The sequence below is a fragment of the Pyrgilauda ruficollis genome, unplaced genomic scaffold, assembly GCF_017590135.1.
Source record: "Pyrgilauda ruficollis isolate IOZ18807 unplaced genomic scaffold, ASM1759013v1 scaffold257, whole genome shotgun sequence".
Lineage (NCBI taxonomy): Eukaryota > Metazoa > Chordata > Aves > Passeriformes > Passeridae > Pyrgilauda > Pyrgilauda ruficollis.
In genome coordinates this window covers 246,695-262,572 of record NW_024523900.1, presented here as the reverse complement: position 1 = coordinate 262,572, position 15,878 = coordinate 246,695, and the positions used below count along the sequence as shown (strand labels likewise).

Sequence of the window (15,878 nt, the reverse complement as noted above, 5' to 3'; positions counted from 1 at the left end):
AAATTAGTCTTATTCAAAGCATTTTTTCTAGTTTTTGCTGACTGTATCCTCACTAAGGATGATCTCTTCCAATTGTGTCCATTTAGCATATACAGCTTTAAAGGTGAAAACAACTAGCTTCAACCAGACCACACTACAGAACTTCTAAAAACTGATTATGTTGGCAAATTTGTTTGATTCCTTGGTACCATTAAAACTTAGAAAAAACAAAAGTTATCTATTAACAATTCCTTGCTTAGTCTGTATTACATGTCATGTAAATAGCATTTCCCATGTTATGAGGGCTGCAAGTATGTGTGAGTTAAGTGAACACCATGACTGTGTCTGAGCACACTGACAAACAAATCACCAAAGATAAAATACCAACACATTGTTATGTCTGAACTCAACTATATAGCCATCAACCAGTCTCTCAGTGTATACAATTACATACAATTATAGCACTGGACAATATCAAAAAGATGCACATAAGGTAAATGTGTGGTCCTTTTCCCAAAACAAAGGAACACAGCTAAGCATCTATTTCACAGAAATCTAGGACCCTAACTTTCAAGTTGTTTTTAAATGTTCCCTGGTCTAAAGTTGTGGTTTTTTAAATGTCCTCTTATTCTCCTACACAGCAAAAGAATTCACAACAACAGCTGTTTATAATACCCTTTTTATTTTTCAGCCAGAAATACAAATTAATTTGATATTTCGATAAATAGTAGTGTTTATTCCTTAAATAAAGCCCCCATCTCTTTGGCATCTGACCGTATTGTGTTTTTCAACTTAAAGACTAATAGGAAGACTTTTACTTTCAAGATCATTGTTCAAGACATTAAATTTACACCAGTGTAGGTAACTTTGAGAATACACACTGGATTTGGTTTTTTTTTTTTGTTTTCTAATAAACCTAAAAAAGATAACCAAACTACAAAATGCTCACTAGCGGGCTGCCTTCATTTAAATTGTGGAGTGACAGCGCAAGAACTCTTCATTTCCCAGAGCACATGCACTAACTAGTGCTTTCTAGTAATTCTGAGTGATAAACAAACAAACAAAAGTCTTGACTCTATCAGAAACAACTGATAAATAATTTATGTTTCAAAGCAATATGAAATTATTTTTAACTTCTGCAGAGGACATCAGGCAAAATCAAGTTATGCACTGCTTCAGTACAAGACTGCACCTAAAAAAAATACAGTATGAAAACTATTTTTCATTTTTAAACTATAAAGTAAAATTAAAACTAATTAAATAAAATATTTTAAACACATCTAAGAATACAGCTGTCAAAACTGCATTTGATGTCATATTTGGATAAAAATTTATTAACAAAAGTAACCCACTGCATTATCCTGCTGCAAAATTCAAGATCATCTCTTCAACGCTGACAAGAAATATTTCACTTGCACTCTTGTCAAGAAAAAAATCTGCCCTCCAGAGCTCGTGTTCAGTGCTTCAAGTCAACAAAATTTCCAAAGCTATGCTGAAGTTGACAACATCTGCTACTACAGATGAAATTAAAATCACAAATTAAAATCAAAAACATGACGAACATACCAGTATAGACATTCCATTTTCTGTCTCTAGACAATTTAAAAACAAAATCTAACAAAAAACCCCCCAGAAACCCAAAAAAACAACCAAACAAAAAAAACCACTTTACCTCCTGAAAGATTTGCTTTAATAACTTAAAGACTGATTCTGAACATGTTTTATAGAATAAAAAGGACAAAGCAATTACTTCCATGGAGAAACTAAAAAAATAATTTAATAAGATTCAAGTAGCAAATGTTTCTTTTACAAACAAATCTCACCCACATCACCAGTACAAGCACAGTCCCAAATGTATGAACTGGATTGCTTAAATAGCAAGTAATTAATCCAGTCATGCTCACTTTCCTATCCATGCTGTAAGAAAAACGCATACATTTTACTACAGAAACAAAAAGTAAACCCAAAAAACCTCCTTGGGTACCTATCCAAGAGCAGTTTCTAATATCAAGCCAAAATTAGCAACAACCAAGCAGACATCATAAATTTTTCAGTGTTGAATTGCTGTAAACACTAGATGTGGCAGACAGAAAAAAAATACCAAAAATCAAAAGCTTTTTATTTTGTTAAAATGTGTCCAAAGAAATATCCAGTAGTTGCAGTCAAATCTATATGAGAAGCTGCTTGATCAGGAAAGATTTCTCTCTCCAAGTATTTGTAGAACATTGCATTGCCAAGATTGTATTCAAATAAATTACTTCCTGGTAACACTGAGCTGATAAAACCACCTACAATGTGGACAGTCATGTACACAGTATAACAGTGGATTTCTGCAGCAACAGACCAAGATCAGAAATCATTTATAAATTTGAGATGATAGCTCATGTGCTATTCCTTGCAAACATACGATCCCCTCTAAGAGTAAGGTGTTGGAGCTGGTATTGTAGCACTTCTGTGTCAGCAGGTTCCTTAATGCTTATTTTGTCTAAATTGAGGTAGTCTAGGGATTTTGAATGAGCCCTTTTACCTTTCAAAATGCAGAGAGACAGGGGACCATGAAGTGCCTTGAAAGGTTCGTATGGTAAAGCTTTATTGTATTTATCCCCTGAGCTGGGCATCCGTCTCCTCCTCCTTCCATTTACTGCTGGGATCTCATATGGCTGGTAGAACCTACTTCTAGTTTTGTACAAACGCGAGGAACGTGAAAATCCTGAATCAAGATGTTTGGAGCCCAAGTTAGGACCAGATTCTCTTTTATTCTCTTCACTTCCAATACACTTATGGGCTAATTTTAGCAGCTCCTTTCCAGTTGTGAAGCCAACCAGGTAGTTAGAATCCATGTGAAGGATTTGATACCCTGCAACTGTCCGCCTCAATGGTGAGCAGGGGGTGCTGGAACAGCGTGGCTTTTCTGCTTCCATCCTGGCTGCAGAACTCACCTCTGCAAGAGGCACAGAGAGAGTGGAGAGGGCAGTTCTGGACTCTCCAGCCACATCAACTTCCATTTTTTACACAAAGCTTAGTTCCTAAAATAAAACAGAGCTTGATCAGAAAATGCAACACAAGGTGCTGAGAGGACCACAGGAAAGGAATTTTGTATCACCCAGAAGTCATAGCCAGTACTTCCCCATTCGGCCTGGTCTTAGCTCTGCATGGTGTCACATAACAAACCTATCACCAACGTCTGTCTTCAAAAATTATCGTGGGTGGGTTTTCTAAATAAAAGATACTTATAAAGATACTGATAATTCTAAATAGCTAAAACCATACTTGAATACTACCATACACAAAAATGGAGCATCTTCCTGGATCATTTTTTTAGCTTTCTGGTGCATTTGATTCTTTGCAGTCCCTCACCTCTTGGAGCATCTACATCCGTTAGCAGATCCACAGCACTTTCCTCCATCTTTACTTTGCAATTTGTCTACTGACAATATTATTAAACAAAGCTTTCAAAAAACATGCCTAAAAAGTATGATCTCATTTAGATATGACCATGGACCAAACCTAATCTGAGTGCACTGCAATACTTCCATCTTCCAGATGCGCAGACAGCTTCCTTTAGATTCAAAGAATAGCATCCTACCTGTTCCACGCTTGTCTGATTAGGTCATCAACAATCTTCACCCACTCCCCAAGAAAATTCACCTATCATGTTACTCACAATTAATCAAACACACAGTCTTTTATTCTAATAGGTTCTAATGTATTTCTAACAAAGTATACTGCTTTAATAAATATAGCATTAGATTCTTATAAGCATTTTAAGAATAAGCAATATTTATTTGTTTTTTTCGTGTTTCTCTTGGAAACAGACTACTTTACCCTTCCCTCACAACTATTCCAAATACATTATTTGGTGCCTTTACAAACACAAGTGCTCAATGCAAGCTATTATCACCTCTAACATGGAAAAAATATGGTCACCATCACAGCAGATGCCAGAACACCGTAAAGCCTCCTTTTCATTACTATTTTCAGCACCATCTGAACCATTTCAGTGACACAGCTACTTCACAAAACAAGTCACATTTGTGAAATGCTTTCTTCCTGCAAATCCTTCATTGTCAGACTCATCTTTGCTCTAAAGGTCAGCTAGCACAGCTAGTGGCTCTGTAGTCAATATACTTCACCAAAAAAAAATCAGCATAACTATGTCATGTTTAAAGGCAACAAAGGAAGGAAAGTTAGTATCCAAGTGTTAAGTTGAAAAAATACTGAAATTCATTATATATAATCATAAACTACATTCAAAAGCTCAATAATCTTTCACAAATAAGGCTAACTTAAAACACACTTCCAGGAGCCTGCAAACTTTTGAAGCTACTACTTGCTGCCATTTTGAGGCTTAGAACATCACAGGCCAAATAGCAACGACGCAACAAAAAAGGAAGTACTTTATTCCATCTTCTGCAATTAGACACCCCCCAAATCCCACTAAGACCAATTTTCATTAATTTGTTTTAAATAAGAGAAGGTGTGTGCAATTAAATGTGTGCAATTATCACTCGACAAAAGAAAATACTAGCCTTATGCAAAATATAAGATTACCTTGTTTCTGTGAAGGGACTGGGAAGGAGTAGTTCAAATAATCTTCTGTCAGAGAGTGGAAATCTGTTTCAATACATCTTGGGGGCTTGGAATATGTGGTAGGAGGTTTGTGAGGCACCTCTGATGAGGTGGTGCCCTGACCCAGCCTCGGAGTGTCTGTCACTCACGGCACAATGGAGGCAGCCCCCCAGTGTTGCCTAACTCAGCCTCCTAAATGGCCAAGCAACCAAAAGACCCACCTGGAAGGAAGGGTTTTTAAGAAGGCTGCTGACCATGAGGCAATCATGTTGCTCTTTAACCTGCCTTCATCTTGGAGCTTTACATCACTGGAACCCTGGAGGTGGTAGCTATGTCTGTTTTTCTACATCTTTCCTGTCTTTCTCCTTTTCTCCTTCTAACTTTCTTTTCACAGAAGATAATGTCAAATGGGTTTAAAGGATTTCTATGTTCAGTAGGCTATGTCTGTGCTGTGGTGTTTCATGTTGTACTAAATAATTTGACAAAGTTCCTTATCTTCTGTAATTCACTAGTAAACTTTGTGATTTTTTACCTTTTGAAGATATCTGGTTGGTATTTCTCCTTTGCACCTACCAAGACCAAAAGAATGCTGGTTTAACCCTGGATTTAAGTGGCTGGGGTCTGATGTTCCCATCTCTCCTTCCCTGCTTAGTCCCCAATCAACCTGCTGCTCCCTATGCTAATAAATTAGGACTAAACAAAATGCCCACAGTTCTGCTAAAGATAATTTTATCTGCCATTAACAGACTTATATTATGGAGAGACTATTTTTAATGTTCCTTTAGTCTTTTATGGTCTCTTTTCATTCTCAGTTGTGGTATACTTAGGATTCTTTATTACCAGTTTTGTATACCATAACTTTTGCAGATGTACTTCATCCAGTGAGCTTTTAAGTACTATGGGCTTGTACTAGATGGTCTGGGGTTGGACTAAATGATCTCCATTTAGTCCAACCAATGAAATCCCTTCCAACCCTAACAATTCTGTGAATCAATCAATACAGGTAAAAAAGTTAAGTAAAGAATTAAAATACTGAAGCAAATCAGACACCAAAATTTTTCACTGCAGGAAGTCCACACAACTCAATAATGCTTCCCATTACATTTAACAGAATTCAATATATATCTATGCAGTCAATTACCAGTCTTAGAATAGCAGAAGCAGTTGTTTACTACTTTAACACCATATCAAGTAGTAAAACAGTAAATTTGATGAGGCCTCAGCTGCTGAGACAAAGACATTAATGACACCTTCTGAAGTTGAAATTATGTACCACCAGGAACCACGATTACTGGAGGCACAGCACACAGAAATTCTGCATTACAACTTACAGCTACCCTGTGATTTTAGGCAAGAAACCTAAGTATCTGTTCTTGCTCTTAATTCCCAAGTTTTACCCTGCAGTTTGGAAATCTCTCCTGGAACCTTTCAGAAAGACTCACTTTGTTCTGTTAAAAGAAACTGAAACGATGCTAGAAAATGTATAAATAAAATGGACGTACTGCAAGGTTGGAAATTAATCATATTACCTAGTCACATATAAACAGCAAAACCAACAAAACAAACCAATAAACAAAATAGCCCAGAACAAACAAATCACTTGTCACAGCAGTATGTTCCCTAAAGAAGAGGCAGGACTAAGATATCTTAATACACTTTTGGCATTCAAAATCTGAAAGTAACACAAAGGCTTCTCTTCTCAGAACACAACTTTTAAATTAAATTAATTTTGTTTGAAACATGGGCATGTGCTCTGGTAACCAAAAGCCATCAACTTGGAAAAGTAACCATGCAGAAAGGAAGGACTCAGCAGTTCACTGCACAATAATTACCCTCACTGTAAACCAGTACAAAGGAATACCAGAGCAGAGAGTCTTCAAGATAGCAAGGTCCAGCCTAAGTATTTAAGGTTCTGAAACAGCAGAACTCCCATTCTGTGCTGCAGTGTGAAGAACAGTATCAAAATGAAGAAATCTGTCAAACATTTGAAAGCAATAGCATCATCAGAAGCTGGTATCACAAATATCAAAACCTGAAGGGACTGAGCTAGGGACTGCTAGACGGTAACAGGAATGACTGGCCAGTTCCATAAGCAAAGGACCAAAACTCAGCATGTATGTTCAGCTCTTCTTTCCCAAGACTTTTAATGCCAGTTATTCAAGCTGCCATATGGCTTCAAAATTATTTGTATCCTTATCTGGGAAAAAAGCCAGAAAAGACATAAAGATATTATTTAAAAGACTCCTATTAAAAAAAAAAAAAAGAAAATAATTTGAGATTCACAGTGAGTGTCTGTACCATTACCTATAAACAGATATTTAAAACTTTTTGACAGTATCTTTAGGACATTTCTGTGGTTATAAAGCATTTGATAACATCTGTTATGTTCACTGCTGTTTACATGTATAAGCTCATCAGTAAAGCCCAGCATCGGTTATAACACTGGAAAAAAGTACTTCAGTTTAAAAAGACCGCTTCTTCAGATCACTGCTGCTTTGTCTTCCCTCTCAAACAGAGTGACAACAGAGTGATGCCAATTCAAGACAATTTGTAATTAAAGATTATTATTGAATCTAAGCAAGGAGACTAAGAACAAGATGGCATAACCTTTGCTGCTGGTCCACATATTAAAAACACATGCAAAGTAACTGAAAGTAGCAGTTACCAAGAGAATTAATTTAATCAATATCTACCAGAATGGCCTTCAGAATAGAATTCAATGTGATTTTACAAGACTTTATCAGTTCTCTGTATATTTAAAGCAAGCTCTGTATATAAAGTAATCCAGATAAATCCTGAGAAAATTGTCTAAAACACAGAGCGGAGAAATAATGAAGATAAATACTAGATTAACTATTAAAATCACTGTATGGCCTCAAAGAATACATTAATATTTTTGGGATAGCTCTTTCAGTATAAAACCATCAAAATTTCCACATTTTGCAAATATAAATATTTTCTGGTTATTGAATCCCCCCCAAAGCTGTCAGATACCATTCATATCTTTCTCATAACATGGGACAAATGAAAAACAGACATGCATGACACACCAGGGCCTGATATCACAATATGCACTGTAAATCATTTATTGTTGAAATGACTTCTTGCCATGTGCTTCACTGCACTCAGAATCTTATGTTTTTTTTTTTTCCCGATAAAATGTTTTTCTTCTGTTACGTGTATTACTTACTGTCTTTCTGAGAAAGGAAATGTGACTTACAAAATACAAACTTTAAATACTGAGTATTTGAAAAAAAAAAGAAAGATGAAGAGCTTTTTTCCTTGATACTCTTATGCTTTGTAGAAAGTCCACATTATTTTGGAACTACTGTAAGTTACTCCCTGTCACTCCCAAAAAAATAACTGGTTCTCTATCATTTGGCATTTCTATTGTTACTTATCTTCTCAGCTAGAATATGAAGTGATTTTACAACATTTTTTCCTTTTAGATAAGCATTACATTTCTGTCCATTCAATAGATGTTTTCTTCTTCAGAACTGATTCTTCCTCCTAGATGCCAAGCCTGTTGGCAATACTTTTAGCTAAGAATCACTGAGATATGTCACACTGATACAATGACAGTAATTGCAAAAATAAAAAGCAGAATGGAGATGGCAGTGGTGATACCAACTGTAAAAGAGTCAAACATACTGAATACAGCTATCAAGCCAGTTTTGACACTTTCCCTTCTCTGTGCCACCATTATTTGATATATACAATGCACTTAAAAGACAAAATGTTTTTCTGTTAGACATCAGGAGTAAGTGTAATAGTCCAGCATGTGTGAAGTCAGGACACCATTAATTATTTCAATTGTCACCTAGTGAAGAGTAAAATATACGGTCTACATCATTCTCCCTGCAGTCTGAAGGGAAAAAAAATGTTTGCTGTTCCTTATAAGAAATTCCATACTCCTCTAAGCTAAAGAGAATGGGGGCAATATGAAATTGTTGCACCACATAAGATGACATTCAAATAGAATAACAACTAAGTGTAGCACAGATTTACTTCCTCAAAATTACATGCAAGAAAATAAAATTATGTGTAAGACATACACTATAATCCTACAGACCTTAAGAAAACATGAATTGATATTACTGAATTAACAAAGCCAGTGCAGTAACTTCAGAATGTAATGTAAAACAACAGACTACAAAACAACAAGTAAAGTGTGTGTTTTGGGGGGGGGCGGCGGGGGGAGAGGGAGGTGTGTTCTTGTCAACAGGTAAAAAATTAAGCCATTCAGCTACCCTGTATACCAAGCAATAAATGCCAAAAACTACCATTTACAAAGTGTTCTTTTTGAAAAGATGATTACGTCAATTTCTACTAATATGCTCCTACTCCAAGTAGCAGGAATCAGTTTTTTAAATTCTTGTTATTAACAGTTTTAAACAGAAAACTATTATGATCCAGAAAACAACCTTTTAAAATTGAAGACCATCATAAGTGCACTACTGAGAAACTACAGCTAGCAACACAACTGACTACCTCAGACCAGATGAGCATGACAGAGCATACAATTTACAAAGACAAAATACACATCTAATCTAATCTGACCAGACTCATGAATTTTGCATGAGCAGACTTAGCAAGCAGGAGAAGTGAAATAAAACGGTGGGAAAGAAGGCCATTTAACATCTTTCTGCCAAGCAACAGTAGACAGAAGTGTTTAACAGACAGTAACTTCTCTAAAATATTTAGAGCCTTCCACACGAACAATGAGACTCCCCTGTTGGACTGAATCACAGACAAACACTTCACTTTGTCAGTAAAATGATGCTCCTGGCCAACACAAAGGTGGCTGTTTACTATGCTCATCAAAAAATGAAACAATGAGATACATGCAAAGTAGCTGATGCATATTGTAACACAAATGATTTTTATTTTTTAGTTGATTAGTTAAATAGAATAATGTTTCCCTTATAATTTCATTTTTACTTCTCTGTATTTTTGATCTTCCATCTTTTCATCAACTAAGCTAAATTTTCGAAGTTCTTATTTTCAGGTTAGCCCATTTGGGAAGACACCAAACAACCTAAGCTGTCAACAAACAACTAAATTGCCTTTTAAAAAGAAAGGGACAGAAACAAACAAACAAAAGGAGAGTGCTTAAAGTATTCCAGTTTTCACCAAATAAATACTGATTTATTTTCTTTAAAAACCAGTGTTCTAATGGGACTATGGGTCTCCAGTGTTTTTGTGTTCCAGAAGAAATTCAGGTTGAGTAGTATTTTATACTTACAAGTTAGTGCAGCTCTGGTGACATTATTTTGAAATGATCAGCCTAAACCATACAATATTCAGCCTTTGACTAGGAACAGCTATTCAAAGAAAGAAACTTCAAAAATAGACCTACTCATATTACGAAAAATTTATTCAATCAATGCAATTTAGTTTTTTCAGTTTTTTTAATAGAAGCGCTTTAAGTCACTTGTTCTTTATTTTACTTTGCTACAATCTGCAGCAGATATTTAGATATTTGGTGGAAAGGTTTTGTTGACTTGAGATGCTACCTAGAAACAGAGGCTAGACAGTGTTAAAGGACTAAAGTAGGTATTTATTAAAAAGGCCTTCAAAGGATACAACTTGGGCAGTACAAAAACCCAGCTGTGGTTACACCCAAGATGAACAACTGGTCACAAGATTTCACACTTTTATAAGTTTTGTGCCATTTACATATTGGGGTTAATTGTCCAATTACAGTTTCAAGTTATGAAGTACCATCCTCCCAGATTGCTCTCCTCAATTCGCAGTTGTTAATACTTTTTGGGCCTGAAGCTGCAATGGTGTCCTTGGTTCTCTGGCTGGAAAAGGATTGTTTTGTCTAACTAAACTGTGAGGAGAACTTGCCAACACTTTATATGAACTTCAGAGTTATATAGTAATGCAGTACAGAATCTGGAAAATATGAAACTTAAAACTTAAGGCATCAGTTTCATGTTCACTTATACCAACCACACTGATAAAGGTCACTTTCTCAAGCTCACTAGAGTAATGTACCTAAAGGCTTTAAAGTTTTGTTGTTTGCCTGCTTCTCAAATGCTCGTTCCCTTACTTAAATGCTGCTTTAAAACAAGCGTAATGCAAGCATAGAGTAACAACTAATAAAAGCCCGACAGTACATGCAGTCAGAGTAAATTTCCATTAAACTTACAACTAGCGTGAACAGAAATCTTCCTCCCGGAACACTCAGTTCTGACTTACCTGACTTTGGATTATATATTGCTGGTGGCCAAGCCAGCAGCACAAGGCTGATCAAAAAAGAGACTGCACAGAAAGCTACACTATAATATCAGTACTCTTACAAAAGAACTTAATTTCAGTGATTGCACTGCCACTGCCTCATTTCCCTCTCCTTCAAAGCCACTGTGATAACCATGCTCCTCTATCTTCATTATCACTCAAGGGGGAAAAGAGACAACTGAAGCAAGCACACCCTGTTAGCTGGGATATGGTTCAAAATATACAAAAAGCAGGAAGGTGGTGGGAGCAGCAGCTTTCTGACATCAATTCATTTCTGTATGCAAGCACACATGTATGACATCCTGGCCCACTCCAGAGAATACAGTAACAAAGACATATTCACAAGAAGCATTTGTTCATAATTTCTTATTTTCTTTGTAATAAAGAATACATTTATGCTAGGCAAAATATATATAGACCAGCATATAAGTAATGTACATAGAGAATTAAGATCTGAGATTGTTTTCCTACATTCTGCATACCACTCAAAACAGCAGTGCAACTGCTCAAAGACACTCTTCCGGTAAATGTGCAGAGAGAGAACTGGAAAAACATGCCTGCTAATAAACCAAAGCAGCTTAGCAAGTTTAATACTCTGAAGTAACACTTTAATACACCTTTAAGTGCACAAGAGCAATCAGTGAGCTTCACAAGCTCTACAGCAAATATTAAGACAGACCTCTGAGTGTGTCTACTCTTCACAATGCAAAATTTATTACAAAGAAATACAAAAGTTACCCACAGAAGGCTGTGAAATAGTGCACCTCGTCATTGTCAGATTCAATAATACGGTCATATTCAAGTTTATCACTCGCCTGAGTATGGGGCTGCCAGTGCGCTTTAAACTGCAACTGAAGAGACGGTTATGCATACTAAATGCATACATACACTAATACTAGATGTATCTGCAAACAAGTTAAGTTCTGGGCTTCTCCACCGCTTACACTGTCACCCATCGGGTGGCACGGAGAGGAGAGCGCACAGGAGCTGCCTCAGCGCAGGCTGCAGGCCCCGCATGGCAACTCCCCGGCTTCCCTGTACACATGGGAACCACCACCAAGCGTCCTGCTCTCCTAGGGCTGTCGGGCAGCTCCTGCCTTGCTCCCCGCTTCCAACTCAGTCCGGCGGCAGTCGGGCCGCAGGGCGGGCTTCGGGGCCTGCAAGACCGCAAGGCCGCTGCCCGCACCCCGCAACCTGGCGCTGCCCGGGCACGGCCCACCCGGCCCCCAGTCCGCGGGCCCCTCCGTCGCCGGGAGCGCGCAGAGGAGCCGGCGCCCTCGGGTGGCGCGGTCCACACGGTACGGCTCCGTAGGCCTCCCCGCGGCGGCACCACCACCCACCCCCGAAAGGCTCCCGCCCTACGGCCCCTCCCTGGGCCACCCAGCTCCGAGAGCAGGGCCGGAGCCCACGGAGCGCCGGCTCAGTGCTCGATTGCTCCTACCTATGACTCTGCGCGGCGGGTCCCACGCGGCAGCAGCTGCCAGGGGCGGTGTGCGTAGAGCTCCGGTTCCCCGGGCCCGCCGGGCTGAGGGCGGAGCGCGGCGGCGGCTCCGTGCAGTGCATCCAGGCCGTTCAGAGCTCCGCCTCCCTCCCCTGCCTGAGCCTCGGTGTCTTCCAGCTGTGTTCAGCCTGGTTTAATAAGCGTTAGTGCCTCATGCTATTTTCTGTCCTATATAGCTGTAAGAATGGATCAAGCAACCATCTCTTGGTGACTTTCTCATCACGGAATACCACCCACTTCTGTAGTATTTCCAAGCAGCCTGCAAAGTTTGAACCCCGACTAGATAACAAACCTTTAGTAACGGGTTTTGCCAACAACCAATTAGATCATTTCCCTATTGCATTTTGCTGCGCAAGCAAAGATGATATTACTGCAGCAAACCTTGCAAACAATTGCTTAACTTGGCTTTTGCAAGTAAAATAAAAGGGAAGGGGAAGAAAAAGTTTTATGTCATAGTCCTGTTTTTCCCCTTTCATAATAGTTACGAGCTCTACCACACAGCTAGGGATGGACTTAAGCTAGTTTTTGTTTCTGAAACTGAGTCTTTAAAGACTCATTCGGTTAGTGTTCAGGAACACATAATCACGGAATGATTATATGCAGGTGCCTTTATTGAAGAGCTCTGGGTGTCAGGAGTACAGACCCAAATCTGACTCCAACATGGGTTCAGGATGAACATGTTTTTATACCCTTATGATTATATAACTACATATTAATTATTAAATTTATATTCTTCTATTGTATACATTGATTTCATCCAAGCATGGATTTTTGTAATTTCCATCAAACTCTCCCAACACAGTTTTTCATGATTCTTGTTACAATTAAACAATAATTATATCCAATTACTAAACAATATTCGCATCTAACAATCACGTAATTTATCACAGTCATTAAATGATTATACAGGTGCAGTATACATGATCCAGTAAATCCTAACATTTCCAAGGGCCTACCAGGCCCGACCTTTCTTTCCAACCCCCCCCCCCGAATATCCCATGATTTTAGAAACATTTTATCCTTATACTATCAATGCTTTATCACACAGATGAAGATTATTAATCTGATTGGGAAGGCATGGATGACCCCCATACAAAGGCCATGTTCTGTTCTCCCTCTAGTCCCAATGGTCCTGCCAAGAAAGTTGCAGGTGCTCTGGTCTTGAATTGCACTGAAGGATGTTTGTATTCCATATGGAATACCAACACCCAAATGCTCCTGGAATTTGTGTTCCTTGGAATTCTCAGCTAGAAAAAACAACAGGGAAATAAAACCCAGTGTTTTTATAAGGAATTTTACAGGCCCTGCAGGTCCTTAAGAGTCATAGGGTTTACAAGATCACAAAAGCGCTCTAAGAACTAAATTAGTAAATTTAGCCGAGAACATGGGAAATGTATCTGGTCAAGCAGCAGTCTAAGAAAAAGAACCTGGTATGTAGTTCAGGGGCATTATGATACTCCATGTTGCTCACAGCACACAGACTCCTTTGGTTCATGTTGACACCTGCAATACTGGCCTGGCTGGGAAATCCCATCTTCCTATGCCGTCCTGAAGTATAAATGAGGCTGTAAGATCATGTGAGTTAGTATATCACAACTTTCTTCCAACAAACTTCCTCCCAACAACTTCCTGCTCTCACTGTCAGCTGAGTTTTCAGTCACACTCTGAAATGGAGTTCTAAGGAGAGGGCAGGCAGCAGTAGGATATTTTAGTATTTAATTAGCTGTAAAATTTATTAACATTTATCACACTGACAGAATTAATATGGTGCAAAACTTTTGAATTCCTAGGCACCAAGAGAAAAGCAGATCCTGAAGACTTCTCTTAAAGCTAGTATTCAAATTCCAAACCAAATATTTGAAAATGAACCTACAGTTTCCTAAATCCCCATAATTTTCAAAATTTTGCATTTTCAATGTCATCATGCTGTTAAGATTTTCTTAAGATAAAGTACTGTATTTCGTTGCTTTTTTGCAGTGTTTATCAAGGCATCCAAGATTTTTCATGGAAAATAAAGATACTTTAGAGAACTTGGGCTTTGTTTTTCCACATAAGAACTGATTAACTCTGTAGTCCTACTGCAACACAGAGAGAAAGAGACCATTTCAAGCCGTTTTCTCTGCACCATCCTGGCCAGAACATAAAATACCAACATCTTAGACTGTCTGTGCTCATCAGTAGCTTCCCACATCAATTACAGTCAATTAGAATGACAATACAAGACAATTTGTCAGAAAACATAATATAAAAGGTAAAATACATGGGAAACAGCTCAATTTCTTTATCCTCTTCAATAACCAAATTACACAGCCAATTTATTAAATGTATTCAATTTTATATATTTTAAACTATTTCATTTAAATTTCATTAAAATTATTATTACATTTAATTTTGTTTGGCCTTTTATTTGTGATTGGATAATTGGGCAAACATAACAAGTTCTTCCTGTTTTATTATCCCTAAAGTCCTTTTATCAAAAGGCTTATTTTTCTTGCTATTCCTGTATTCCATGTTTGTACATTGGAAACTGCTGTGGTGTTTTGAGCATTAGTGAAGTTATTAAATTCAACAGCGGGAAGCTGAGCAATTTATAGAATATTTACTCATTATATTTCTTTGGCTCTCTGTACATGGATTTAATCACCAAGTCTAATGAGACAAATATTTTTATTAAATACTCTCACTTTTGAAGGATTGCAGCAATTATTTTGAAAACACATTTTTTTTGCTGGAAATCTAGAACCACATTCAGGATAAAAAGGTACCAATTTGAGAGGGGGAAGGGAAGAGAAAAGCAGCTCTGAGGAGGGTATGGCTGATGTGGCAGAAGAACGTTATATTGGGGGCTGCTGGGGTGGGTGCAGAAGGAGTATTTTTATATTAAAATACAAAGAAAGAAATATTATATATTGCCATATAACTTGCAACTTTTGCCATCCAAATTCAAAAGTTTAGTAATTTCTTAAAGGATTATTTTGCTAAGTTAAAAAATTAGCAGACCAGTAAATACAGTGAAAATCAGCTTAAAACCTAAACAAAATTTTAAAAGCATTTATTAAAATACCATCTAAATTTTTTGATATAACAGTTTAAAAAAATTAAGTTTAAAGTGTGAAAATCATCCCTTGATTTACTTACTGGGCCAAATTTACTTTTTTGCCTAATTAAGCTGATTTCAGCTGGTGTAACAGCTATTTAAGCAAGGTGAATTTTGTCCGATGGACACCAACACAGGACAGAATATAAAAAAATGGTGCATTTAGAGCTTTGTGCATTTTGCAGACCTTCAGTTAGTACCAGTTCTGATTCACAGCATCTCAAAGCTATAAACAGAACTGTTCAATGTGAAAAGACATACTCTGTCCTCCACCTTGAGATCTAAAAGTTATTGGGAAAGGAAAGTGAAATTTTGGACCAGTCTTTAGCAAAATCTGCACTTAGTGTGCACATATATAGGGAGAGGCAACAGAAAATACTTGCCAATGTTGCTGTAGGCTACATAAGTAAGTTTATCAAATCAAACTGTGCATTGTTAAGGAGCAAGAGAAGTGATGAAGACATGTCTGTGAGAGGACCTGGTTGC

At 37.6% G+C, this 15,878-nt stretch overlaps 1 protein-coding gene across 1 annotated transcript; it reads right to left on the bottom strand.

The window, feature by feature from the left end:
• Window positions 1-642: 642 nt before the first annotated feature.
• Window positions 643-12,368, bottom strand: MACIR (macrophage immunometabolism regulator). Its single transcript, XM_041471134.1, has 2 exons — window positions 12,236-12,368; window positions 643-3,005 (listed from the first exon to the last, which is right to left on the bottom strand). The coding sequence occupies exon 2, from the start codon at window positions 2,982-2,984 to the stop codon at window positions 2,361-2,363; it is 624 nt and encodes a 207-aa protein (XP_041327068.1). The 5' UTR covers window positions 2,985-3,005; window positions 12,236-12,368; the 3' UTR covers window positions 643-2,360.
• Window positions 12,369-15,878: the final 3,510 nt, after the last annotated feature.

Coding starts and splice junctions, on each gene's coding strand:
- MACIR (XM_041471134.1), bottom strand. CDS start 2,984: ATGGAAGTTGATGTGGCTGGAGAGTCCAGAACTGCCCTCTCCACTCTC.